Source organism: Piliocolobus tephrosceles, chromosome 15 (genome assembly GCF_002776525.5).
Source record: "Piliocolobus tephrosceles isolate RC106 chromosome 15, ASM277652v3, whole genome shotgun sequence".
Taxonomy (NCBI): domain Eukaryota; kingdom Metazoa; phylum Chordata; class Mammalia; order Primates; family Cercopithecidae; genus Piliocolobus; species Piliocolobus tephrosceles.
The window spans coordinates 9,017,910-9,044,184 of NC_045448.1; the positions used below are offsets into that span (position 1 = coordinate 9,017,910).

Here is a 26,275-nt window from a genome sequence, read left to right on the forward strand (position 1 = left end):
CTTATATTTTTTTTTTTTTTTTTTTGGGAGGCAGAGTCTTGCTCTGTTGCTCAGGCCGGAGTGCAGTGGCACCATCCCAGCTCACTGCAACCTCTGCCTTCCGGGTTCAAGCAATTCTCCTGCCTTAGCCTCCTAAGTAGCTGGGATTACAGGCATGTGCCACCACCCCCAGCTAATTTTTGTATATTTTTTTTAGTAGAGACGAGTTTTTACCATGTTGGCCAGGCTGGTCTCGAACTCTTGACCTGAGGTGATCTGCCCACCTCAGCCTCCCAAAGCGCTGGGATTACAGGTTTGAGCCACTGTCCCCGGCCTATAAACTAAACTTTATCGTAGGTATGTATGTATAGAAAAAAAAACCCAGTATATATCAGATTTAGTGCCATCTGGTTTCAGGCATCCACTGGGAGTCTTGAAATGTATTCCCCGAAAATAAGGGGTACTACTTGTTATCAATTCACCAAGTGATGGGCATTTGGGTTCTTTCCAGTTTTTGGCTATTGTAGATAAAGCTTCCATAAACATTTGACTACAAGTCTTTGTGTAGGTAGACACGTTTTATATTTTGACTTCGGGAAATACCTGGGAGTGTGATTGCCATGTTGTGTGCTAAGTGTATGTTTAGCTTTGTAAAATGCTGCCATCCTATCTTCCAAAGTGGCTGCATCATTTTTCATTTCCACTAACAAAGTTTGAGAGTTCCAGTTCCTTCACATCCTCATCAGTGCTTGGCATTATCAGCCATTTTACTGGGTGTGTAATGGAATCTTATTGTGGTTTAATTTACATTTCCCTGGTAACTAATGAAACCAGAATCTTGGCCATTGTATGTCTTCTTTGATGGATGTATCTATACTTGTACCATGTAAGTTGGTTTTTAGATCATAAAATGCATCATGAGAGTAGAGATTCTAATGAGTATTGAATGTCTCTTACCTAAAGGGCTGTTCAGGAGAAATGGACTATTTAAATAGCAATAATCTGAAACAAGATTCTGAAAGATGTGCTCTGTGGAATAATATTGCACATATTCCTAGAAGCTGGGATAAATCATTCACACAGAAAAAATTGGAAGAATCCAGCAATTGACTTAAATTCTCCTATGGAATTTTAAAAAGATGGCCTCATACTGCCTTGTTACTATGGAATGATTGATTTGATGTAAATGCACACTGCAGCTTAATGAAGTAGCCTCTGTGGTTCTGTGTGTCCTTGCTGTGGATTCTACAGATGGTGGTGTTAGAGATTATGGAGTTCAAACCACCTGGCCTTACAGAGGTGAAGGGAGGTGCCCGAGATGATGAAGGGAGTCGGGGGTGGAGCTGATGCCAGCACTGTGTGGTGCTCCAGAGGTTCTTCGGGGGTCTGCTTGACCTGTCATGCTTTTATCTTTAAAATTTCCAACAGTTGTTAAAAAAGTTTTCTAAAGAGATTTATACTCTAATGTTTGCATCTCATAGCAGGGAGGTGATCTCACCAAAACATTTTGAAGTCTTGGTAAGCATTGGGCTGAGGGGCACAAGATCATCTGATTTATTTGTATGCCTATTGGTAGGTAGCATGGCTAGGCATTGAGGGACTTAAGAACTGGGGTTTATAAGCAAGTTATAAACTACAGTTGCTCCAGTAGGATCTGGCTCTGTAGCTTAGTTGTTTTTAATACCCTGTTTTGATGAAGGAACCTGTGTAGACTTAAAGTCATAGAATGACCAGTGCATCACTATAGTTTCCCTAGTCATTGACATATTTGCAGGTTCAGACATTCATAAAAATGGCAGGAGAAAAACTGTACTAGGGTCCCCTCCAAAAAAAAAAAAAAAAGCAAGTAATTCTGGCAGCCCAATTAATTCATTTAATGAATATTTATTGAGTGCCAACCATGTGCCAGCTCTGGGGTGATGAAGATAAAAAATTAGCATGTCAGTGGGCGCCAGGATGTTAAAAGTCGGAGTTTAGCACGAGGGTGTATATGCATGTGCTGCCTTCAGTTAAATGTCAGGCGAAAAGAAATTAGCGTTTAACATGCTGTGCCATGATGATGCTGTCCATGGGCTGAGCAGTCAATATATGTTTCAGATGCTTCTAGTCTAACATATCTGAGATAAGGACTGCAAGGAGATACTAGATGATGTTAGTGGTAGAGAGTTGAAACAAATTTCTTACTATTTCAAAGCTTTTGGATTTTGTTTTTAAAAAAGAATGTGGCCATCTGTTTCTATTTACATGTGCAAATCAGAATTGTCTCTGTCTTGTGTAACTGGAAGAGTATCGAAATGAAAGTGCAGGCCACTGGCATCCAACTGCCAATTTCAAATGAATGAAAACAGCCTCAGTGTTCTCATTGATTCCGTTTTGGGGATGCGATGATATGCATTTGAGCAATTTGTATTCCAGCAAGAGACCTTTTTAATCCATTTCCTCTGTGTGACAGAGGAGTTGGGTTTTAAAAAAGCACTGACTGAGAGTCAGCATGACTGTCTCTTAGCCGCTTGTCCTGTCCATTCTCAGTCCTTGTTCCTCTTCATCCTGATTCTCCTGCTGTAGCCAAGGGCCGGGAGGGGCCAGCACAGCTGATGGACTCATTCCAGGTCCTTAGCTGGAGTGCCTCCTACCTGCTAACAGCCTGTCACTTTCTTCAGGATGTGCCTGTGTTACCTGCTCCAGGGTGTCTTTCCCGGACAGCCTGTCACAGGGCGTTTGGTAGAAACTAAAGAGCAGCAGAGGATGGTTTCATTCATTCCGTGTTCATGGAGCATTTACACGTGTCGGGCATTCCACTGGTGCTGGAGATTCAGAGATCAGAAGGCGTGGGTCCCCGTCCTGAGGGCATGACAGTTTGTCCTTGTTCCTTAGGGTTCAGCTGATGAAAAGTCTCAATTGCCTTGGGAAATATTAAGTCTGAAAGCAGTGACTGTTTTATAGTGGTCTCAAACAGTGGTGGGAAGGATATACCTACTTAGTAAGCATTATAGAATGATCATAGGTGCTCACAACTTTTCTCTGCAAAATTAAGATAGATTTATTTTCTTGGTTTGTTGTTTCTTAACTTTTTAATGGAGATTTCCTTGAACAAACTAATGAACCAGTACATGATGTCAGAAAGAACAGGCTAGGAGAATGTGAAAATGTGGTTGTTTTGTTTTGTTTTTGAGACGGAGTTTCTGTCTGTCATTCAGGCTGGAATGCAGTGGCACGATCTCCGTTCACTGCAACCTCCGTCTCCCAGGTTCAAGCAATTCTCCTGCCTCAGCCTCCCGAGTAGCTGGGAGTACAGGCTCACGCCACCACACCTGGCTAATTTTTTTGTATTTTTGGTAGAGATGGGGTTTCACTACGTTGGCCAGGCTGGTCTTGAACTCCTCCTGACCTCAAGTGATCCACCCGCCTTGGCCTCCCAAAGTGCTGGAATTACAGATGTGAACTACTGTGCCTGGCCTGAAAGTGGTTTTTAAGCAAAAAAAGAGAATACAAAGGTGGCATTTTGGTTTATCCTTGCCTGTGCGGCCTTGGAAAAATACCTTTGTGAATCTTACTTCCCATAGTGTTGTGGTGATATTGCCTGTGTTACCCACTGCCCAGGTTGGAGAGTCATGAGCTGTAATCTGTGTGAAAGCTCTTTGTTTTAGAGGTGCTATGCGGTTGGAAGCCTGTTATTACTGCTACCCCCATGACCAGTGCTGGTATCATCACATTTGTACCCTGACTTTTGGGTAGGATATACTGACATACACATTTCATTTCTTTCCATCTATTTTGAGAAATCTAAGCCAGGGAAATGCAGTGGAATTCTTCATTAAAAATTACTTTTGGCCACGTGTGGTGGCTCAAGCCTGGCTGGGTGACAGAGCGATACTTTGTCTCAAAAAAAAAAAAAAAAAAAAAACAAAAACCAATTACTTTCTATGATTACCAGCCATTTGTAAAGTTGAAATAAATGCTATTCACAGTATTGATAGTAATCAGTAGTGTTTTTGTTTTTTTGAGACTTTTGGTCAGGAGTTGTACTTTCCTTTAGAAAATTAATCCATTGCCTCACATATGTCTGAATGTCATTGTAAGATTTCCTTCTTGGAAAGATTAACTAAAATGCAAGCTATTTTAAAGGTGGTACTTTCATAGAATTTTCTATCTAGAAGCTCAGAGGAGAAATGGTTCATCTAAGGCCCCAATTCGAGTAGGTGACAGTCTCCATGGTACCCCTGCCACCATACTCATCTTCTCATTTTGCACAGTGCATGATTTTCAGTCCCCACAACAAATGCAAACCTTCCCGGGTCCTGGGGCGGGGTGGCTGGAGAGAGCCAAGCCCCGGGAAGCTGCCGACTCTCTTGTGGCTGTTGCAACTTCTTTAGATCTCTTGAGAAACAGTAAATATTCCACAGATCAGCTTCAGAGCAGACAGCATTCTGGCTGAGAAACAGACGATCTTCAATTTTACTTATATATTTCTCTCTCTCTCTGTCTCTCTCTCTCTCCTCTTCTCTTCTCAAACTAAACATAGCAGCATTACATGCAGTCTTTGCTTTTAGGACTCAGCATTTTGGAGTGCGTATGTCCGTGCTCCTGATTACAGACTGGGGTCTGCAGCCCTCCAGTGATATTCCTGGGGTTGCAGCCAGAAACTGGCTGTGCGGGGCCAGACCAGGACCCTGGGCCTGCTCTTCGGCCTTTCTCTGTGGTATCTGCAGGCCTGACTGTCCACTTAGCAGGGAAGGGAATTGCTCTGGGCCGTGGTCCAGCCCGTGGGCTGGAGATTCAGCCTCTTCCCTTTACTTGCTGCTGCGCAGGGAGCCCTTCCCCTTGCTTCCCCTCTTGTTCTGTTAGCTGGGGTTTCAGATTTTCTTTTCTTTGGATGGAAAACGAACAAAGAAAGTAAAACTAATGGGCTGAAGCCCTTCCTTGGGGAGAAACATTCGTCCCTCAATGCTGAAAATAAATGGCCCTTGCTGACCTTAGCAGCACAGCCAAGGGCCATCCCTGCCTGTTGCTGCACTTCCCGTCCCTTCTGCGCCATCCTGCAGTGACAGGGACCCTGCCCTTCCTTGCCTCTGCTCCCGCTTCCTGCACCCTGCTCTCCTGCCAGGCCGCCCAGGCTGGGGTGCCCGTCTTTCCAGGCTCCCACCCCTCAGCCTGGCTTGTACCTCTCAAGTCCTCCTCTTGTACTCCTGCTCCCTGGTAGGTGGATGCTATCAGAGGGCACAGTTTTCAGCCCAAAATCTTAAGGAACAAAAATGAAAAGCACCGTCTGCATCGCTTTGGACCCCACCTCTGTCCCCACCTTGCTTCTTGGGGCGCTCAGGCCCCCTGTCCCGAGGCTGGACCACTGTTGGGAGTGTGGCACTAGTGGGTGGACCACTTTCCATTGAGGGCAGCAGAACCCAGCCTTGTGTGTGTGTTTTAGCGCAGAGATCTTCAGTTGAACTCATCTGAGGCCGACAGGCAAAGTAGCCCTGCACATTTGGGGCCAGGGATGGGGGCCGATGCTAAATGTCCCTCATGCCTTCTCGGCTCCCTTGCACCCTGATGAGCTCCTGGAGGGTCCTGCATAGTCCTTGGGCTAAGTGGAGTAGAGTATGGAACCCAGGTCTAAAATTGGGAATGACTGTCCAGTGTCTGCCCATTGCCTCCTCCCCTACCTGGGAAACTCTGTGGTTGAGGAACCCCACTTACAAGGCCCCCAGGCAGGCTGGTCCCTCCCCCAGAGTCAGGCACCAATCCGATGGCCTGATGGCTCTGCTATGGAGGTGGGAGGGGAAGGGTCCTCTACCAACCTGGGGACTCTCCAACTGTCAAGGCAACAATCACAATATTGAGCAGGTATTACTGCCCGCATTTTAAGGATATGAACACTGAAGCCCAGGCGATCAAGTAATTTGTGTGTGGAGATGTGGGAATGAAAGCTTATGGTCTTCATCTGTAGCAGTGACTCCTGCAATAAGCCTGGGTCACGAGGATGAAGCAGGATCCAGAATCTGCTGCCGGGGACGGGAATGATGCCTGGCTGGTCCCTGTGCACCTTCGGGCCCTCCCCCAGTTCATTCCCCCTCTCCCATCACTGCACTGATTGGATTGTAGAAAAATGAAAGCTTCATTCCTAGAGATGACTGATTTTGGGGTAGGAGCTGGGGGTGGAGCGGGGCCCATGACCTCTGTGTGGGAGAAGCTGGAGAGGGGCACGGGGCTGGCCAGGCTCTAAAAGGCACATGACCTTGTTTGCGTCGTCACACTCCTTTTTTAGAAAACAATCTCTGCTGTATACAGAGGCTGGCTTTGTGCGGGGCCCCAGCAAGCCTGGTGGTTCCTTCCTGCCTTTCTTCTCCCTTCCCCATTCTGGGTTTTTATCCTCCCTGCTTCCCATTCTACCATAGAGGAATGGGGTCAGGTCTTTTGGATGGGAAACAGGAACTGAGAAGTGGAAGATGGAGAAATGAAAGACTAAAGATAGCAGGGTTTTAATTTTCCCTCTGAAAAGCCCAGGAAGAGCCCCGGATTGTGTAACCTGGACACATGCAAATGATGACCCTGCCCCTACTCTATCTGCTTTTCCGCCACTCTGGCCCTTCAGAAGATTCTGAAACAAGGAATTGGTTACCCAGGGTGGTCGGGGGGCTGTGTCTGTGCCCCTGGTGGACTTTAGATGCTAGTGTTCTGGGGGCCATGTGACAGGCCCTTGGGGTGGCAGGAGCCGGCTTGGGTGGAGAGAGCAGCTGGCAGCTTTCTTGGTGAAGGGGTAGACAGCACTCTTGGTGTGGAAGTAGCAGCCCCCTTGCCTATAGCTGGGCTGCGGTTAGTTGAACAGGATTTAGAGAAAGCAGGAGTAATGCCGGGTGGTTATTTTCCCCAAACGTTGGAGAAAGCCAGTACTTCTGGCTCTGGAAGCGAGGCCATTGGGAAGCGGGAGGGGGAGCACAGCTCTGGAAGCTGCCTTCTGTCCTCCCTCTGTTGGCTGGAGCTCTCCCAGCCTTTCATCGGTTCAAAGCCAAGCACATGACTTTGGGCGAGTCACTTAAACTCTTTGAGTCAGTTTCTTCTCCTTTAAGCTGGAGAAAGAGGTGGTGATTTCACAAGTGGTTGTAAATATTGCAGTAAAGATAATGGAAGTAAAAGTGCTCTGTGGAATGTAAACTGCTGTATGGTAGTTGGAGTTGGGCCCTAGGTGTGATTTTAGACTACACACCGACTGCTGCCTTGGTAACTTAAAAGTATTTCTCTCAAATGCTGGTGAGCTGAGCTGAGTGGCACAGTAGGCCTTTCTTTCCCTGGGAGCTCTTTGGGAGCTTTGGAGGTCGTCCAGTGCTGCCCCCAACTTTGACAGTGTGGCCAAGTGTAGGGGGAGGGGGCAGAGTTCCACCTGGCTGGACTGCCACATGCAGGGGAGAGGCCCTGCTGGCGGTGTCCCAGGTGGGAGAGGGGCAGATCTGGGGTTACCTCAGTCAGGGTAGGTGAGGAGGGGATGGGTGGACACCCTGGTGGCCACTTCTACTCACCCCTGCACTTAAGACCTGGACTTTCATGCCCTGCTCCTTTAACCCTTAGTGTTCAAGAGAGGCCAGTTGGACGGGAGCACCTCACCCAACCATTTGCCATGTGCCCCTCCCCATGGGGAGTCAGAGAGAAACACATGAGCACACCAGGAAAAGTTTTGAAAAACAATTTTGTTTTTCAAGACAGGGTGTTGCTACATTGCCCAGGCTGGACTCAAACTCCTGAGCTCAAGCGATCCTCCTGCCTCAGCCTCCTCAGTAGCTGGGAATTATAGGCACATGCCATCATACCTGGATGAAGTTTTGAAAAATTTAAATGTTGATGGGAAAAAATGTATTAGTGGAAATGAAAGGCTGGTATGAGCTGTAAAGTCTTTTTGTTCTTAGAGATTTATTCTCATTCTAACCATTATCAGACCTGAAAAGTATTTGTCGTAATGATTGAGACGGTCCTGGGGTAACAGCGTCCTCTTAACGACCACTTTAATTGGTGTAGTTTACACCTAGCCTTTCTGAGAACCAGAGGACGCTGGATATCGAGTGCCGAGTGTATGGCAGACACATAAGCATTGGTGATCTTATCCTTCACCTATCGGATTTATAGGTGAAGAAACAGAAGTCAGTGAGGTGGAGTCGTTTTTTGGAGGTCATGCGGCTAGTAATTGGAGCCTGGTTTAGAACCAAGTCAGTCTCATTCCAGAATCCAGAACCAGTGATTTGTAACTGATGTACTTGTTTCCAAAGGGATCGAGCACTGGGTTTTCTCATTTTTAATGCATCCATTCCTTAAAGCCTCTGTTCACAGTCACAAGCTGTGTTTATTAAAGGAGCACAGCACACAAATGTGACCGCTGGTGGACAGCAGTGGGGGCCCAGTTGGGTGGCAGAGCCCGGCATGCCGACTGGGGCAGAAGCCCCAGGACACGGTGTGACGATGGCGTCTCCGGGCTGACCTCCGTGGCCTCAGGAAGCAGAGTCCTCGGTCTGCTTCACGCGGGGTTCAGAAAGAAAACTCGGCTGTCTCACGTCTCCTCTCCCCTGTTTATTTGACTAAAGTGAAGTTCATGTGGCTTGAGCCTCGTTTCCTGGGGAAATCAGCCTGGCTTAGGATTCCATTGTCTTCTGGGACTGGGAAGATGTGGAAGGCTGACCTCACGCCCAGCTGAAGGTCGCCTTCCCAGACTCTGAGCTCTGCTGCCTTCTGCATCTCCAAGGCTGGAGGGCCTGGCCCAGGCGGTGACTGCATGCTGGCTTTTTGCTGTCTCGGTGTCCCCGCTGCCCATCCGTAGTGTGCCCAGCACCTTCTGGTGTCATGTCCCCCCCCGGTTTGTGATTCTTCTCCTGAGCTAGCCCATTTTCTACCTTGAGTCTGCTCTCCTGCCATTCCCAGGGGCCACAGCTCAGTAATGTGGGTGTCAGGGGACCCCAGACCAGGCCCCCTTGTGCCACTGTGGCTCTCCCTGGAGTAGGGCACCAGGCTGGCTGGGGGGCCCTTCCCAGAGCCACCCCACGCTGCTGGGTTTCTGCTGCTGCTGTGCAGTGGTGATCTTGCCAAAATGTGGCTTTTCCTTTCTCACTCCCCAGAGCTCCCAGAGACTTTGCTTCCCCCTGAATAAAAGTCAGGATGTGAAGCCTTTTGACAGAATTGGAGTTCACTGTCATCTGTTTCCGTTTCTCTAAGATAGGGATCCTGGCAAAGCCCATGAAAGCCACGGGGCGCTCCCACCGAAGCCTCCGAGGCACAGACCTCCCGGGAGTGCCTCCGGGCGCTGCTTCCTTCAACTTCAGGAGACTGCAGCCTGTCCTTGTTCATGTGTCGATTTTTCATAGTGTGTGTGGGTTTAGAGCTATGTGGGTTCTTTTCTCACTTACCTGTTCATACCCGTCACACCGTCCACTTCAGGCAGTCGACAGCCGTCTGAAAGTCATCAGCTGAAGGCACAGTTACCCTGGCTCTTCTATAATAGGTTAGGCTTTTTTTTTTCCTTCCATTTTTTCCCCCTTTTAAAAGTACTGCCGGAAGACCAGGTGTGGTGTCTCACACTTGTAATCCCAGCACTTTAGGAGGCCGAAGTGGGCAGATAAGTTTAGGTCAGGAGTTCAAGACCAGTCTGGCCAACCTGAGGAAACCTCATCTTTACTAAAAACACAAAAATTAACCAGGTATGGTGGTGTGCACCTGTAGTCCCAGCTCTTCAGGAGGCTGAGGTGGGAGGATCACTCGAGCCTTGGAAGGAGAGGTTGCAGTGAGCCGAGATCACACCACTGCACTCCAGCCTGGGCGCTACAGTGAGACCCTGTCTCAAAAAAAACAAAAACCAAAAAACTAAACACAAGTACTGCTGGAACTTCTTTGCAGAAACCACTTGTGGGGAAAGGAGGAAGGTGTATTTTAGTATTTGATCTTGGGAAAAGGTTTTGCTTTTGTGGGCGTGTCTTCCAGAGACTGGGGGAGCCGTGCTGGCATCACCACTGTCTCCTTCCCCATCAGGAACCTTCCTTCCTTGGATGGTATTTCCAGTGTGTCCGGGCCTCTGCTGTTCTCATCATGAGTCCCCAGCTCTGACGGCCACTGTGGCCGATGCACAGAGCATCGGAGACCGTGATTCAGCCTAGCAGGCTGCATTCATGTGCTGCTCCTCTGTACACCCAGAGCTGTCTTCTTGCTCATCATTTATTAATCTTCCCAATGCAAGTCATACGTGAATATATCCTTGTGGTAGAGTTTTCAGGTGGTAGCAAAAACTCAGTCTCTGTCACGTCTTCTCTCCTCATCTAGGTACACTCTGTGACTGAGTCCTTTGCCCATTCCAGAGTTTGTTCCTCCCTGTGTACCATTGGCCCTCTGCACCTGTGAGTTTTGCATCCTCATGTTCAGTCACATAGGGTCTAAAGGGAAAAATATTCAAGAAAAAATATCCAATAAAAACTAATACAATAATTTTAAAAATACAAATTGTGGCCACACGCAGTACCTTATGCCTCTAATCCTAGCACTTTGGGAGGCTGAGACAGGAGGATCACTTGAGCCCAGGAGTTTGAGACCACCAGCATGGGCCACACAGGGAGATGTCTCTACAAAAAATTTGAAAATTAGCCGGGTGTGGTGGCATGTGCCTGTGCTCCCAGCTACTCAGGAGGCTGAGGCAAGAGGATCACTTGAGCCCAGGAGGTGCAGGCTGCAGTGAGCCCTGATCACACCACTGCACTCCAGCCTGGGGGACAGGGTGAGATCCTATTTCAAAAAAATAAATAATGAAAAATACAAAATTTTAAAAATACAGTGTAACCACTATTTACATAGCATTTACATTGACACATTACTTACTCTGTAAGTAATCTAGAGATGATTTAAAGCACATGGGAGGATGTGTGTAGGTTACATGCAAATATGACAACATTCTACATTATGGAATTGAGCATCCTTGGAATTCAAGGGAATCCTGGAATTAATCCCCCATGGAGACCGAGGGACTATAGTTTTGAGTATTTTTGTTTTCTTTATTGTTTAATCTGTCCCTTTGACACCTTTTTGTGCTCAAAGAACTCCTCAATACCTTGCTTGATGGGAGGAGAAGAGAAAAAGGTAACAAAGTGTAGGATATTGAAGTACTCTTCATTTTCTTTAATTAAAAGTAATTACCAAATAATGTATTCATTGTCAATGATAGTTTAAAAGTGGAGAAACAAAAAATTCCTCCAACTTTTCCTAAGACAACAATGATTATTTTCTTTCTGTATCTTTATATATCACTTGTCTATCCTCTTTTATAACAGTTTTTTTGGCTTTGCTTTTACAGTTTGTGTGTGTGTATGTGTATGTGTAATGGATTTAATAAACAAGCTTGTGATTTTCATTTATTCATTTATTTTTTTTGAAATGGAGTTTCACTCTTGTTGCCCAAACTGGAGTGCAATGGCACGATCTCAGCTCACTGCAACCTCTGCCTCCCCGGTTTAAGTGATTCTCCTGCCTCAGCCTTCCAAGTAGCTGGGCTTACAGGCATACACCACCACGCCCAGCTAATTTTTTGTATTTTTAGTACAGATGGGGTTTCACCATGTTAGCCAGGCTAGTCTCGAACTCCTGACCTGAAGTGATCCGTCTGCCTCGGCCTCCCACAGTGTTGGGATCGCAGGTGTGAACCACCTCGCCTGGTCCATAAGCTTGTAGTGTTCTACTTCTGGAGATGGAATTTTTTAAAAAACGATTGCCTTTTTATTTTATTTTGTTATTATTATTATTTTTGACACAGGATCTCACTCTGTTGCCCAGGCTAGAGTTCAGTGGCACGATCATAGCTCACTGCAGCCTGGACTTCCCAGACTCGAGTTATCTTCCTGCTTCAGCCTCACCAGTAACTGGGACCACAGGCACTTACCACCACACCCAGCTAATTTTTGTACTTTTTGTAGAGATGGGGTCTCACTGTGTTGCCTAGGCCTGTCGCAAATGCTTAGGCTCAAGCGGTCTGCCTACCTCAGCCTTCCAAAGTTAGGGTTACAGGCATGAGCCACCGCGCCAGGCTGCTTCTGCAGAGCCGCTTTACTTGTGTTTTGTCCTCAGTACTGTTCCTATGCGGGTGGTGGGCGGCTGCACATACACAGACCAGCTTCCCTCCGTGCTGGGGGGCCGCAGGTCTGGGAGCACCTTGTTACTGAGGCTAGCCTTCCTCGGCTGAGGTGTGAACTCTGCCACCACCCCGTTCTAGTCAAGATGGGGATGGAATCTCAGAAAGGAAACCATCTAGGAGAAAAATGAAAGAAGCGTTTCTTTTCTGTTTGCCTGCCCTCAAAGTTGCTACTTTAGGAGCTCAGAGAAACAGTTATTTGTAAGACCAGATTAAGTAGTTTAGTAAGATTACCCAAAACCACCTCCCCGCGTTCCTGGGAAGCGCCTGATGCTGGGGAGAAAAGCCCCAGGCCTGAGCTGGCAGACCTGCATTCAGTTTTGCCTCTATCTCTAGCTTCTCTCTGATGGTTTAGAAATGGAACTAAGGGATTCCTAAGTCCCTTTTGCTTCCTGTGGTCAGCCAACATGCTAGGCTAATAAATTACCCCCGAAGAAGTTCACTTTCATTTGGGCAACATTTTCTAGTTCTTTTGCCAACTCTAATTTATTTTCTTTAAAAGATGCTTTAACTTTACTTGTATTCTTAATAATGTATCTTATAACACATAGCATTTAAAACTTTTTTTCAATGAGATATTTTTTTAAAATTCAACTTTTATTTTAGATCTGGGGGTACATGTGTAGGTTCGCTATGTGGGATATATTGCATGATGCTGAGTTTTGGGGCATGATTGATCCCATCGTCCAGGTACTGAGCATAGTACCCGAGAGTTTTTCAACCCCTCTCCACATCTGTCCCCGCTCAAGTAGTGCCCAGTTTCTATTGTTTGCTTCTTTAATGTCACGAGTACTCAACATTTGGCTCCCACTTGTAAGTGAGAACATGCAGTGTTTGTTTTTTGTTCCTGTGTTAATTTTCTTGGGATTCTAGCCTGCAGTTGTATCCATGTTGCTGCAAAGGACATGATTTCGTTCTTTTTCATGGCTGTGTCGTGTTCCATGGTGTATATGTACCACCTTTTCTTTATCCAGTCCACTGTTGATGGGCACCTGGGTTGATTCCATGTCTTTGCTATTGATACAAATGGCATTTAAAGAATGATTATGAAGGCCACGTGCAGTTTCTCACACGTATAATCCCAGCACTTTGGGAGGTCGAGGTGGGCGGATCACTTGAGGCTGGGCGTTTGAGACCAGTCTGGCCAACATGGTGAAACCCCGACTTTACTAAAACTACAAAAATTAGCTGGGTGTAGTAGTGCATGCCTGTAGTCCCAGCTACTCAGGAGGCTGAGGCATGAGAATCGCTTGAACCCAGGAGGCGGAGGTTTCAGTGAACCAAGAATGCACCACTGTACTCCAGCCTGAGCAACAGAGCAAGACTTTGTCTCAAAAAAAAAAAAAAAAAAGATTGTGAAGCCTGGTTTTGGCCAGCACTCCAAGCGCTCCGCTCAGGCCTGTCCCGTCGTAACGCCCTCAGAGGCTGCTGCTGCCCTGACTGCGACCCTCAGCTTGCCTCAGTTTGTAGTTTGCCAACAAGGTATACATCCCTAAACGTAAACAATTTGGTTTTGCCTATTTTTGAAGTTTTTATACTGCTTGTATTCTTTCACTCAACGTTTTTGTCACATTCACTTATGTTCTGGGGTAAGTTTTTTCTCTTCCGTTGCTGTGTAGCATTCTGTTGTATGAATGTCCATCATCAGTTTATTCATTTTATCATTGACATTTTGTTTTATCCAGTTAGGGGCTGTTTTGAGGAGTGTTAGGACAGCCTGTCCATGTCTTCTGTTGCCGATGTATATTTACTCTGAGTAAATTTAATTTTTTAAGATGATACGAAAACGCTGCCTTCTCATTTGTCCTCAGGCACACCCTTGCCTCGGCTGTGACTTAGCTCAGATGTCTATTTGATCTTAATTCTTAGTGACACCTGCTATTCTTCAGGCCTGGCTTTATTCCCAGAAGGAGGGAGGTTCATTATTGCTCTGGCTTTAAACAGAGCCCACAGGCCACGGTGCAAGTCTGTGCTTCCCAAAAGGCTTCTGGAAATATTTGACACTGTCATTAATGCTCTGTGTTACTTTCTGAAGAGTTGAATGTGTGGTGAGACAAAGCTGCCATCTGAATGTCTGTCCGACTCTTTTTGGCAAAGCCACCCTTTGGGCACAGACCTGGGTGTGTTTTGTTTTGTGTTTTGTCTACTGTATTTCAGAAACGTCCCTTCTTCTCAGCCTGGCCTTTCGTCCGTGGAACAAGGGGAGAGAAGATGGGACAGGAGAGTGGAGCGTGCTGGGGCTGCCTGAGTGCTGCAGGCCTCTGCTCTCCCCAGGGCGGCATCTTTGAGTTGCAAGAAGGAAGCCAGCCCCTTGCCACCCTGCTGGTTCGCATTGAGAACTCAGGGTGCTGGGGACAAACTGGTGCTGTGCTGCCTGCAGTGTGGGCTCCTGGTCAGGGTTGGGAGGAGCGGGGTGCAGGGGCTGCTGGTGCTGTGCGAGAGGCATTTTGTATGGATCATTGAGGCCAGGGGTCAGCAAACCTTTTCTTTAAGGGGCCAGATATAGTAAATATTTTAGGTTTGGCGGACTTCAAGGCTGTTATGTAGGTACTTACATAAGACAGGTGATAAATATCTACGAATTTTTTATTAATTAAATTCAAAATATAAAAATAATAATGGAGTATAATTTTTTGGTAATGCAGGTCTCCTAGGGGGAAGAGAGGAATTATTTTGAGGGGTATAATATTTATCTTAATTAATTGGGGTCCAGTTGGTCTTTCCTGTGACCCTGTCATTGCGTTCATTGGAAACTTTCATCTGGAAACAGCCTTAGCTCACGGTTGGATAAAAGCTGGCCCGCAGGCCCCATGTGCCCACCACCCTGAGCCAGGTCATCTCCTCAGATAGTGGGCGCGGCCTGCACCATCCAGCCTGTGGTGACACAGAGTGGAGGCCCCATAGGGTTCTGTGGGGACCAGGGAGGTAGAGGAGCCCCACATGGAGGAGGGTGGCCACGGGGTGACGTTGACGCTGAGCCCACGGAGGAACCATGGCTGGGGCCTCCGGGTGACCCCAGAGGTGCTGGCACCGCCCTCAGGGATACAGTGGGGCCGACGAATGAAGGAAGAGAAGCATGGGGTTGGGGACATTGAGAGGCCACTGTGCTGCGTGAGTGGCTGTGGCTCTTGCAGAAGGTAGCAAGGCCTGAGGAACTGAATTTGAAATTTTAATGAATCTTGACTGAAATATTCCTCTGTGGCTACCCTGTTGGATAGCACAGGTGTGGAAAATGAGTGAACAGCTTTGTGGTGGTCTCTCCTGTGGTGGACTTTCCTTACCCGCACTGCGCGCCATCCTTACTGTCCCCACACACTGTCCCCGTCCCCTGTCCTGGCTCCGGCTCAGCTGAGCAGCAGAGATTGGAAGAGGCCCCTTGGTAACTAGAGAGGAACCTCTAGAAGAGTTTGGGAACTCCAAACAGATGCTTTAAAGTGGTTGAAAACAGTGGTTTTCCTTGGAAATATTTGGGACACATCCCCACCTCTTGATTTTGTGATAAATTCACTCGGTAAAACTTGTTTGACAAACTGAAGATCAGCTTCCACCTGGCCCCTGAGGATTGATGAGGTCTGGCCAGCCGGCAGCTGCAGTGCAGGCCGTGCTCCGGTCTTGGAGTCCGTTCGGTTCTTGCTTTTGTTCGTGGTTTTTACACCTAAGTTCCCGTGAAAGTTGCTTTTTTCCCCACTCCAAGCTAGTGTGGAGTTTTCATTTGGGGAGCATGGTAGTTGAGTGCCTGGGTCTGGTTAGAATTCTCAGCCTGATGGGTAGACACCTTTGCTTCCTGGAGACGCAAGCTTTGTTATTTTTTGTTGCTCTAAGGTTTCAGTATTTTTTTTTTAAGTTTTAATTATTGTGGGTACATAGTAGGTGTATATTTTTATGGGGTACATGAGATATTTTGATACAGGCATGCAGTGCTTAATAATCACATTAGGGTAAACGGGGCCTCCATCACCTCAAAGCATTTAGCCTTCTTTTGTGTTACATCTCAATTATACTCTTTTATTTTTAAATGTATGATAAATTATTGTTGATTTGTGTCACCCTGTTTCTGTCAAATACTAGATCTTATTCATTCTATCCACCTATATTTTTGTACCCATTTACCATCCCCACTCCCACCCCAACTACCTTTCCCAGCCTCTGGTAACTGTCCTACTCTCAGTCTCCATAAGTTTAATTGTTTTCGGTTTTTTTAATGGCTGTTTTCAGTTTATTGCGTGAAGGAGTTACACTAGTCCAAGTTAAAAGCGGACCCCAAATGGTTACATTATACAAGCTGTGAGGTTTTTAGACTTGTGACAAGGGACAGAAAGGAAATTCTACTCATTGCAAGGAAATCCTTACTTAAGCTACGGTGAGCCACAAGCGTTTAAACCCCATGAACCTTCAGCTGATTGTCCTTAGCCAGTCCAGGCTCTACGAGGAATTGGCATAATATGTGTTCTTGTGCTGGTCACCCTGTAGCTGAATTACTTCTCCATATTCTGGATGCTCAATTACAGTACCATTGCAGGCAAACTTCTTCTTAGATGCCTTCACTGGTTTCTTTTTGTTGTAATCATCAGTGATCCCTTGGACAGTAGTAAGGGTCTTCCTGCCATTTCTCTGTTGAATTCTTATGTGGATATTCAATCCTCAGTGCCAGCAGGAAGCAGGTCATCACCCTTACTTGCATCAGCAAAGGAGTTGAAAGTGGAGTTTCTGGATAGTGGACGTACGACACGATTCCCTTTCCTCAGTGGAAACGGTCTGCGGAAGGTGGCGGGCAGGGGGTACGGAACGTAGGGAAGCAAGGGGGCTCAAGGAGGAGGCTGCTGAGTCCTTGGCAGTGGCTCAGTGACTGGGGCTGTTTTAATTTTTTTTTTTTAGCTCCCACAAATAAGTGAAAACATGGAGTGTTTGTCTTTCTGTACGTGGCTTATTTCCCTCAACATAATAACCTCTATTTCCATCCACGTCATTGCAGATGACAGGATGTCATTCCTTTTTATGGCTGAATAGTACTCCATTGTGTATATGTGCCACATTTTCTTTATTCATTAATCTGTTAATGGACACTTAGATTGTTTCCAAATCGTGGCCATTGTGAATAGTGCTACAATAAACATGGGAGAGCAGGTATCTCCTTAGTATACTGATTCCCTTTCTTTTGGGTATGTACACAGCAGTGGGATTGCTGGATCATATCATAACTCTATTTTTAGTTTTTTGAGGAACCTCCATACTGTTCTCCATAGCGATTGTACTAATTTACATTCCCACCAATGGTGTACTGGTGTTCCCTTTTCTCCACATCCCCATAAGCATTTGTTATTGCCTGCCTTTTGCATGTAAACCGTTTTAACTGGGGTGAGATGATATCATTGTAGTTTTGATTTGCATTTCTTGGATGATCAATGATGTTGAACACTTTTTTGTATGCCTGTTTGCCATTTGTATGTCTTCTTTGGAGATATGTCTATTTAGATCTTTTGCCCATTTTAAAATTGGATCGTTAGATTTTTTTCCTGTAGAGTTGTTTGAGCTTCTTACATATTTTGGTTATTCCTTGTCAGATGGATAGTTTGCAAATATTTTCTCCCACTCTGTGGGTTGTCTTATCACTTTGTTGATTGTTTCCTTTGCTGTGTAGAAGCTTTTTAACTTGATACGATCCCATTTATCCATTTTTGCTTTGGTTGCCAGTGCTTGTGGGGCATTACTCAAGGAGTCTTTGCCCAGACCAGTGTCCTGCAGTTTCTCCCTTTCTTATCGGAGTTTGATAGTTTGAGATCATAGATTTAAGTCTTTAATCCATTTTGATTTATTTTTGTATATGGTGAAAGCTAGAGGTCTAGTTTTATTCTTCTGAACATGGATATCCAGTTTTCCCAGCACCATTTATTGAAAAAATTGTCCTTTCCCCAGTGTATGTTTTTGGCACGTTTGTCAAAAATGAGTTCACTGCAAATGTAAGGATTTATTTCTGGGTTCTGTATTCCATTAGTCTATGTGTCTTGTTTCTATGCCAGTACCATACTGTTTTGGCTCCTATAGCTCTATAATATAATTTGAAGTCAGGTAATGTGATTCCTCCAGTTCTGTTTTCTTTGCTTGGGATAGCTTTGGCTATTTTGGGTCTTTTGTGGTTCTGTATAAATCTTAGGGTTATTTTTTCTGTTTCTGTGAAGAACAGCATTGGTATTTTGATGGCGATTGCGTTGAATCTGTAAATTGCTCTGGGTAGTATGGACATTTTAACAATATTGATTCTTCCAATTCACAAATATGGAATATCTTTTCATTTTTTTGGTGTCCTCTTCAATTTCTTATATCATCGTTTTATAGTTTTCACTGTAGAGACCCTTTACTTCTTTGGTTAATTCCTAGGTATTTAATTTTCTTTGTAGCTATGGTAAATGGGATTGTTTTCTTGATTGCTTTTTCAAATTGTTCGCTGTTGACATATAGAAATGCTACTAATTTTTGTATGTTGATTTTGTATCCTGCAACTTTACTGAATTTATTTATCAGTGTAACCACCCAACAGGTTCACCTTGCCCACTGCTGCCTAGACAGAGCTGATTTATCAAGACAGGGGAATTGCAGTAGAGAAAGAGTAATTCATATGGAGCCAGCTGTGCAGGAGACTGGAATTTTGTTATTATTCAGATCAGTCTCCTGGAGAATTTGGGGATCAGAGTTTTTAAGGATAATTTGATGCGTCAGGGCCAGTGAGTTGGGAGTGCTGATTAATAATGGGTCAGAGATGAACTCATAGGGAGTCAAAACTGTCCTTTTGTGCCGAGTCAGTTCCTGGGTGGAGGCCACAGGACCAGATGAGCCAGTTTATCGATCTGGGTGGTATCAGCTGATCCATTGAATACAGGGTCTGCAAAGCATCTCCAGCGCTGACCTTACGTTTTACAATAGTGATGTTATCCCCATGAGCTCAGAATCTTGCAGCATCCAGCTGCATGACTCCTAAACCATAATTTCTAAACTTATGGCTAATTTATTAGTCCTGCAAAGGCTGTTCAGTCCCCAGGCAGGAAGAGGGATTTATTTTGGGAAAGGGCTATTGTTGTCTTTGTTTCAAAGCTAAACTATAAACTAAATTCCTCCCAAAGCTAGTTCAGCCTAGGCCCAGGAATGAACAAGGACAGCTTGGAGGTTAGAAATAGGATGGAGTCAGTGACGTCAGATCTCTTTTACTGTAATAATTGTGTCAGTTATACTTTTTGCAAAGGTAGTTTCATCAGTTCTGATAGTTTTTTGATGGCGTCTTTAGGTTTTTCCAAATATAAGATCACATCATCTGCAAACAAGACTAATTCAACTTCTTCCTTTCCAATTTGGAGGCCCTTTATTTCTTTCTCTTGTCTAATTGCTCTAGCCAGGACTTCTAGTGCTGTTTTTATATATAGTTGGCATAAGATGGTTTCTGGCACTCAGTATTTTTTGTTTTTTTTTGAGAGAGAGGCTCATTTTGTCGCCCAAACTGGAGTACAGTGGTGTGATCTCTGCTGACTGCAACCTCCGTCCCGAGGTTCAAGCGAGTCGCCTGCCTCAGCCTCCTGAATAGCTGGGATTACAGGCGCACACCACCATGCCCAGCTAATTTTTGTAATTTTAGTAGAGACAGAGTTTTACCATGTTATCCAGGCTGGTCTGTGGAACTTCTGACCCCAAGTGATCCGGCCACCTCAGCCTGCCAAAGTGCTGGGATTACAGGCACGAGCCACTGCGTCTGGCCTCACGCTCAGTCTTAAACAGTCATTCTAGCTTCTCGTCCTGACCAAGTTTAATTTTAATTGTCTATAAATATGCACCGTAATGAGGGGTGTGTTTCTGAATAGGGAGGTAATTGCTTTTCCTGCTTGTAGTTTTAATTAAAAATTACCTCTTCCACCTACCTCACCTGTTTAACAGATTGTAGAAAAGCAAGTTTATGCACTCGTCCCTGAGTTCAGGAAGCACTACTTCCTCTTCAGTAACAAAGGTACAAGATTCCATATGGTGACCTATTTTTTCAGAGTTTTATGCAGTAAATGATCAGGGAGGGATGTGTCCCATGACATAATATGGGAGGAAATTTGTCAGAGTGCAACTGTGTTATTAAGGTATGTTGTCTGTGATCAGCCTTTTACATTGAAGTTTACCACTGCTTCCAGTCCCATGTTTTGTTTTTTCGTTTGTCTGTTTTTTTTTAAAGAGACAGGGTCTGTCTGTCACCCAGGCTAGTGGGCAGTGGCGCAATCATGGTTCACTGCAGCCTCCAGCTTCTGGATTTAAGTGATCCTCCTTCCTCAGCCTGGGATTACAGGTGTGTGTTCCCATGCCCGGCTAACTTTTGTTTTTATTTTTTGTAGAGACAGGGTGTCACTATGTTGGCCAGGCTCGTCTCAAGCTCCTGGCCTCAAACATTCTTCCCTCCTTGGCCTCTGAAAGTGCTGGTATTATAGTAGGTGTGAGCTACTGCATCCAGCTTAGTCCTTGTGTTTTTAGCACAGTTGACCCAAACTCCTGTAGACACAAGGTCACTCTATCATCTGTGGGAGTATCAGAGGCAGGAGGGCTGGAATCTGGTTGAGAGAGGCAGCACAGATCTTCCTGGCTGGCTTTTCCAGAACGGCTACTGCCCAGCTTGAGTCCCGAATGGCTTTTGAACCATGGGTTCCAGCCAGTTCCCTCTTCTTTGCGTAGCCTCTCCCTGAATGCACTTCTTGCCTGCTCTGATCCATTACCCTCCCTGTGGCCTGAGTAACCTTCAAACACAACTCTCCCCTGTCCCCTCTGGGTAGCACTGTTGCCTGGCACTTAAGCCCCTGCCTTTTGGGCTCATCGTTCCTTTCCTGAGCTGCTTCTTGAGTCCTGTTCTGTGGCAAGCTCTCTGGTAGGCACTGGGGATACAGAGAACAAATATCAGTGACTGACCTTAGAGGAAAGCATTAAAAAAACTAAAAAGAGGTGGTATGATTAATTTTGTTGATATTTTCTGTAACCTAAGATGTCTACAGTATTGTTTTAACGTGGCACTTAGCCACATTTCAGGTGCTCTGTAGGCATGTGCTGGTAGCTGCTGTAGTGGACGGCGCAGGTCTAGAGGCAGAGCTGGACAAGTTCAAAAAGCAGTTCTGTGCATGTAGTAAGTCCTGGGCTCCTGTTGTCATTGTTAATTTGTGTTTCTCTAGGGGTTTATCTTTTGCAAGATTGTGAATTCCAAGAAGGTACAGGCATTGCCTTGTCCTGTTTTCCTCACCACTGTGTCAGTAATACCTTGCAGGTAGAAGGTGATCATGCCATTTTATCCGATGAAATGCTAAGCACAGGGCGTTATTGGAAAAGCTAAGATGAGAACCTGTCACCCTGTCGTGGAGGTGGGGAGGCATCAGAGTCCTTCTCAGGAGGAGGAGACCCCTCTGAACCAATGAGTCGGGTCAAGGATGATATTCTCAGGAGAGAGGAGTGTGTGCACGTGCTGGGAAGACAGCAGGTGGAGCGGGAGCCACAGGTAGCTCATTATGATGGAAGCTTGGGGTACATGTGAAAGTGGGGGAGGATGTCAGGCGCTGACGCTAGAGAAGCAGGCAGAGCTCAGATGATCAGGTTTTTAAAGCTTGTTAAAGTTATTATTCTGAGAACACCAGGAAGCCTTATATAGTGCCTGGGCTGGGACCTGCCCCTCAAGCCGTCCTGTGTTGTCTTTTTTTTTTTTTGAGACAGAGTCTCACTCTGTTGCCCAGGCTGGAGTGCAGTGGCATGATCTTGGCTCACTGCAACCTCCATCTCCCGGGTTCAAGCGGTTCTTTTGCCTCAGCCTCCTGAGTAGCTGGGATTACAGGCACCCACCGCCACACCCGGCTAATTTTTGTATTTTTAGTAGAGACAGGGTTTCACCATGTTGGCTAGGCTGGTCTCAAACTCCTGACCTCAAGTGATCCGCCCGCCTCGACTTCTCAAAGTGTTGGGATTACAGGCGTGAGCTGCTGCGTGTGGCCTCTTTCTTCTTTATTCATGAGGTGTTTTCTCCCTTTACACTTCCTGGCCCATGGAAGGTGCTTAGAATGATGGCTGACTTCTAATGCTTCCAGAGAGCCTGACAGGCTGGCATTGGTGTCTTCCACTGTCTGTGGGGAGGCTTAGAAAGAGGAGCGGCTTTTATTAATATTATAAGTGCGGATCAGATCCTCCTGTAGCCAGTGGCAAACCCTGGGCAGGCCCAGATTCTGCGAGAGTGCTAGGCTGCACGGTCCCAAATCAAATGTGCTTTTCAAGAATGGCCCCTCACCTGGGACGGGGAGCTGTGAGCTCTGAGGAGCACAGTGAGCTGGCGCCTCTGTGTGTGAGAGCTGTGCTCTCTGACCTGTGGTCTAAGCTTCGGGACCTGGTGTTTCTGGCACAGCCCTGAGCACAACCTCGGTCTGCCCGCTGGTGCTGGCCGAGCCTGGCCTGGGCCCCGCAAGTCTGTGGCTGGCAGACTGGGGAGGAAAAGTGATGAGACTGCATGAGAAAGAGAATTTAATTGTGATTTTCCTGAGTTATTTACTGTTTCCAAATCCCCTTTTATATCTAGAAGGAAGTTAGGAATGGATCAGAGATGACCACTTGGGAAAATACGAGTTAACTCCATATAAGAAATCTTGACTCATCTTGTATCAGTGACTCTCTACTCTTTAGTATGGCAGAAAAGAATGCCTTTTTTATTTAAATAAACATTTTTAGTTTTAGGTTCACAGCAAAAATGAATGGAAAATACAGAAAATTTCCAAATATCCCTGCCCCTTGACATGCGTAGCCTTCTCCATTATTAACATCCCACACTACAAGTGGTACGCTGGTGACCCTCAGTGAACTGACAAGGACACATCACTGTCACCTATATCTTTACTTCACGTTAGGGCTCACTCTTGTACATTCCAAGGGCTTGGACAAATGTGTAATGACATGATTATAACTTCTCTTTGTATTGCATCCACTCCGTCAAATGTCTGGTGCCTTGTGATCATTTTTCCCTTTAAAATTGTCAGCACTAATCATGTCTGTTTTTAGCATCCAATAAAATTACCATCGTGGCATTAGAACTAGGAAGGCTGGAAGTCCAGAATCCATTGCTCTGAGGAGCTGTGCTGTGTTTCAGATGATAGGTTGTTGCAGATTTTTATGATCTAAACTCACTATGGGGTAATACTGGACACTCAATAGCAGTAGTTATTATGTACCAGTAGCTGTAGGGCAGGGCGCTTCCTTTAGTTTTTATAGGATAGCCTGTGATTGGCATCGCTATCCCAGTTCACACATGTCCTCTCCCTCCAGTCACAAGTCACCCTTTGCTTTTCTATGTTGTTTAAGTGGGTTAAAAGGACTTTTTACCCAGCATGTTGGGAGACTGAGGCAGGTAGATCACCTGAGGTCAGGAGTTTGAGACCAGCCTAACATGGTGAACCCTGTCTCTACTAAAAATGAAAAAAATTAGCTGGGCGTGGTGGCGTACCCCTGTAATCCCAGCTACTTAGGAGGCTGAGGCAGGAGAATTGCTTGAACCCAGGAGGCAGAGGCTGCAGTAAGCCGAGATTGCGCCACTGCACTCTGGCCTGGGTGACAGAGCGAGACCCTGTCTCAAAAAGAAAAAAAAAAAAAAAAAAAGAAAAGATGAAAAAAGGACTTTTTACCTTTGTATCTGTTGTGAAAGTCAAGGTGTAATTAAATTTCCAGGTGTGATTAGTCGTTGAACAAATACTGTTTGAGTATCTCCTATATGCTGGATATTGTGAGTGCCATAGACAACTGCCGTGTAGTAGCTGCTCTATAAATACTTGCTGAATATTATATATGTGAGTGCCTCTATCTAATTATTCAACCCTGCAAAGTGGGCATTGTTCCTGCTGGTTTCTGGAGAAGAAATCTGAGGCTTGGGAAGCAATAGGACCCATCTTCTAACACAGCTTACAAGCTAATGATATTTGGATTTTTCCAAATCCAGAGTGGGGTTTTCTACACCTTCTTAGGGCTCTGTAGGGGGAAGGGGCACAGGCACGGTGGGAGTCCCTGGTGGGCAGGCAAATCCTGGAGCCTTGCTGGTAACCAGGGAGAACTGAGAGTTCGGCTGGGGTAACTCACTTCACTGCAGAGGGCTCGCGCCCAGCAGGTGCTGTGGGCAGGAGACAGCTCGCATGCTGTAGGAGGAGGAGTTGGTTTTCAGTAATTGCCAACAAACTTCTGCTTAGTGCCGTTTGGAAACCAGTCTTCCACACCACACTGAGGGCTTGTCTCCCAGAAACAGGTGCAGAGGGACCTGGCAGAGGCAAGCAGGGCCTTCAGAGTGGCACTCAACGTGGTGCTTGCTGCTAGTGCGGTCTCAGCACAAACACGGTTTAATGACTGTATTCTCTACCTTTTAGGCTCTGGACGTGGACCGGATGGTTCTTTACAAAATGAAGAAATCCGTGAAAGCAATCAACAGCTCTGGGCTGGGTGAGTATGCATCCTTCCCTAGGGGTTTCTGTGTGGAAAACATGGCATTTGAAGTCCTGGTACCATAGTATTGATGACCATTAACAAATGAGCAGCCAGACTCCTTTTTCGGGGCATGCAGGTCACAGAGGTGAGCTGGGATGTTTCTTTTTCAGAAGTACGTTTTGTTTTGCCAGTCGTCTGATTCAGGTGTGGGATGTCATCCCCCGTGCTGTCTGCCCCACGTTGTGCTTCCTGTTTTCTGGAGCACAGTCCTGTGTGTACCCACTTTGTCGGCCTGACTGATGGGGACCTGGATTCATTCCTGCCTCTGTCATTTGGTTTTTGCTGTTAATTGTGTCACAGTGCCCTTTCCGTTTCTCTCTTACCCAGTGTTACCTTTTCTAGTGTAGGAAGAAAATGAATAAATAGACAAACATAAAGTAAGATTTGATGTAGATTTACACATATATATATTTTAAACCCATGCTACTTTTGGCTTAAAGATGACAGGTGGGTCACCTGTGGCATATCTTCCCTTGTACAAATCCTACGATTGATAGAAAATATTTTTTAAAAGCCATTAAGTGACTATATAGTTTCATTCAGCAACAAGAAGGTGGCAGCCTTGGGGGACTAGAAACTGTGAGGAGTCCCTGAGAGACTGAAATGGGGCTGATGGGTTGCTCAGGGGAGCTTGCCCCCTGCTCAGGTACAGATAGAGTTTGGGTGACAGGGTGGGAGGAGGAGGGACCTGGGGTTTGCTCCCGTGGAAGTACTCCCTGAGTACTTCCCTTCATCTATACTGTGTCGCCTCACCCTCATGGTGTCTTTCTTTAGTGAAAGGGGTGATTGGAGCAGGAGGACAGGGAGTGCCTTAGATGGTCGTGGTGTCAGGAGGGAAGGGGAACGACCTGGAAGTACACATTCCACCTGCCCACCCCTTCCCCCCTCCCCCCACAGTTACAACAGAGTGGGCACAAGCTCTAGTTGCTGCTCTTGACTCTTCCCCCCATGAGAGCTGTGCCAGCCACAGTTGGGAAGAATCTATCAGGAAATCCCAAGTGCAGGATGATGTTACAGTCGAGCATTGCCAAGTGTATTTAGGAACAAATTTGACAGAAGATGCACAGGAATCCTACATCAGCAACTACAAAATGCTGCTGACCAAAATGAAAGAAGACCTGCGTGAGAAATATGTGATGCACATGGGTTAGAAGAGTCCACCACTGTTAGTGTCAGGCCTCCCGAAACTGATCTGAAGATTCACCCCAACCCCAGTCACAATTAGAGCAGGGGAAACTGACAGGCCTTTTCTAAAACTGATACAGAAAGTGGCCATCTGCCTCTAGCTTTTTTACCTGGGTTAAGTGTGGGGCAGGGAGCAATAATGGTAGTTTTGATTTTTTTGAACACTTACTATGTATCTTGTGCTTTGTGTACATTGTGCTAATCTTGTCAACAACTGATTCTCCTTACACAAATGAGGAACCTGCAGATCAGAGAGTTCAGGGTGTTCCTGAGGTGTCTGTGCAGCTGGAGCTCAGACCCTCATGGTCGTACTGCTGTGTCAGGGTTGTGTGCAGTGAGTGGCCCTCTCTGTTTCAAAGCCACCATGCCTTCAGTGTGTCTGTCACACGAGTGACATCTTGAAGACTTCAGTGAGTCACTAAGAAATGGTACGCCCAGTTTTGTTGACAAGGACCAGATTTCGAAAAGTAT

The 26,275-nt window shown here is 46.0% G+C and overlaps 1 protein-coding gene and 1 long non-coding RNA gene across 3 annotated transcripts in view; one reads left to right on the forward strand and one right to left on the reverse strand.

Annotated features, from left to right (window-relative positions):
* The window catches only part of ASAP2 (ArfGAP with SH3 domain, ankyrin repeat and PH domain 2), a 199,863-nt gene that overhangs the window by 45,970 nt on the left and 127,618 nt on the right, over positions 1-26,275 (forward strand). For both annotated transcript variants that reach the window (XM_023199047.1, XM_023199055.1), the window contains exon 2: positions 24,502-24,574. In XM_023199047.1, coding sequence (XP_023054815.1) covers positions 24,502-24,574 — 73 coding nt within the window. The remainder of the gene's footprint in view (positions 1-24,501; positions 24,575-26,275) is intronic.
* LOC111531759 lies at positions 28-1,821 on the reverse strand. Its single transcript, XR_002728384.1, has 2 exons — positions 264-1,821; positions 28-123 (listed from the first exon to the last, which is right to left on the reverse strand). It is a non-coding gene; the product is annotated as an uncharacterized LOC111531759 (long non-coding RNA).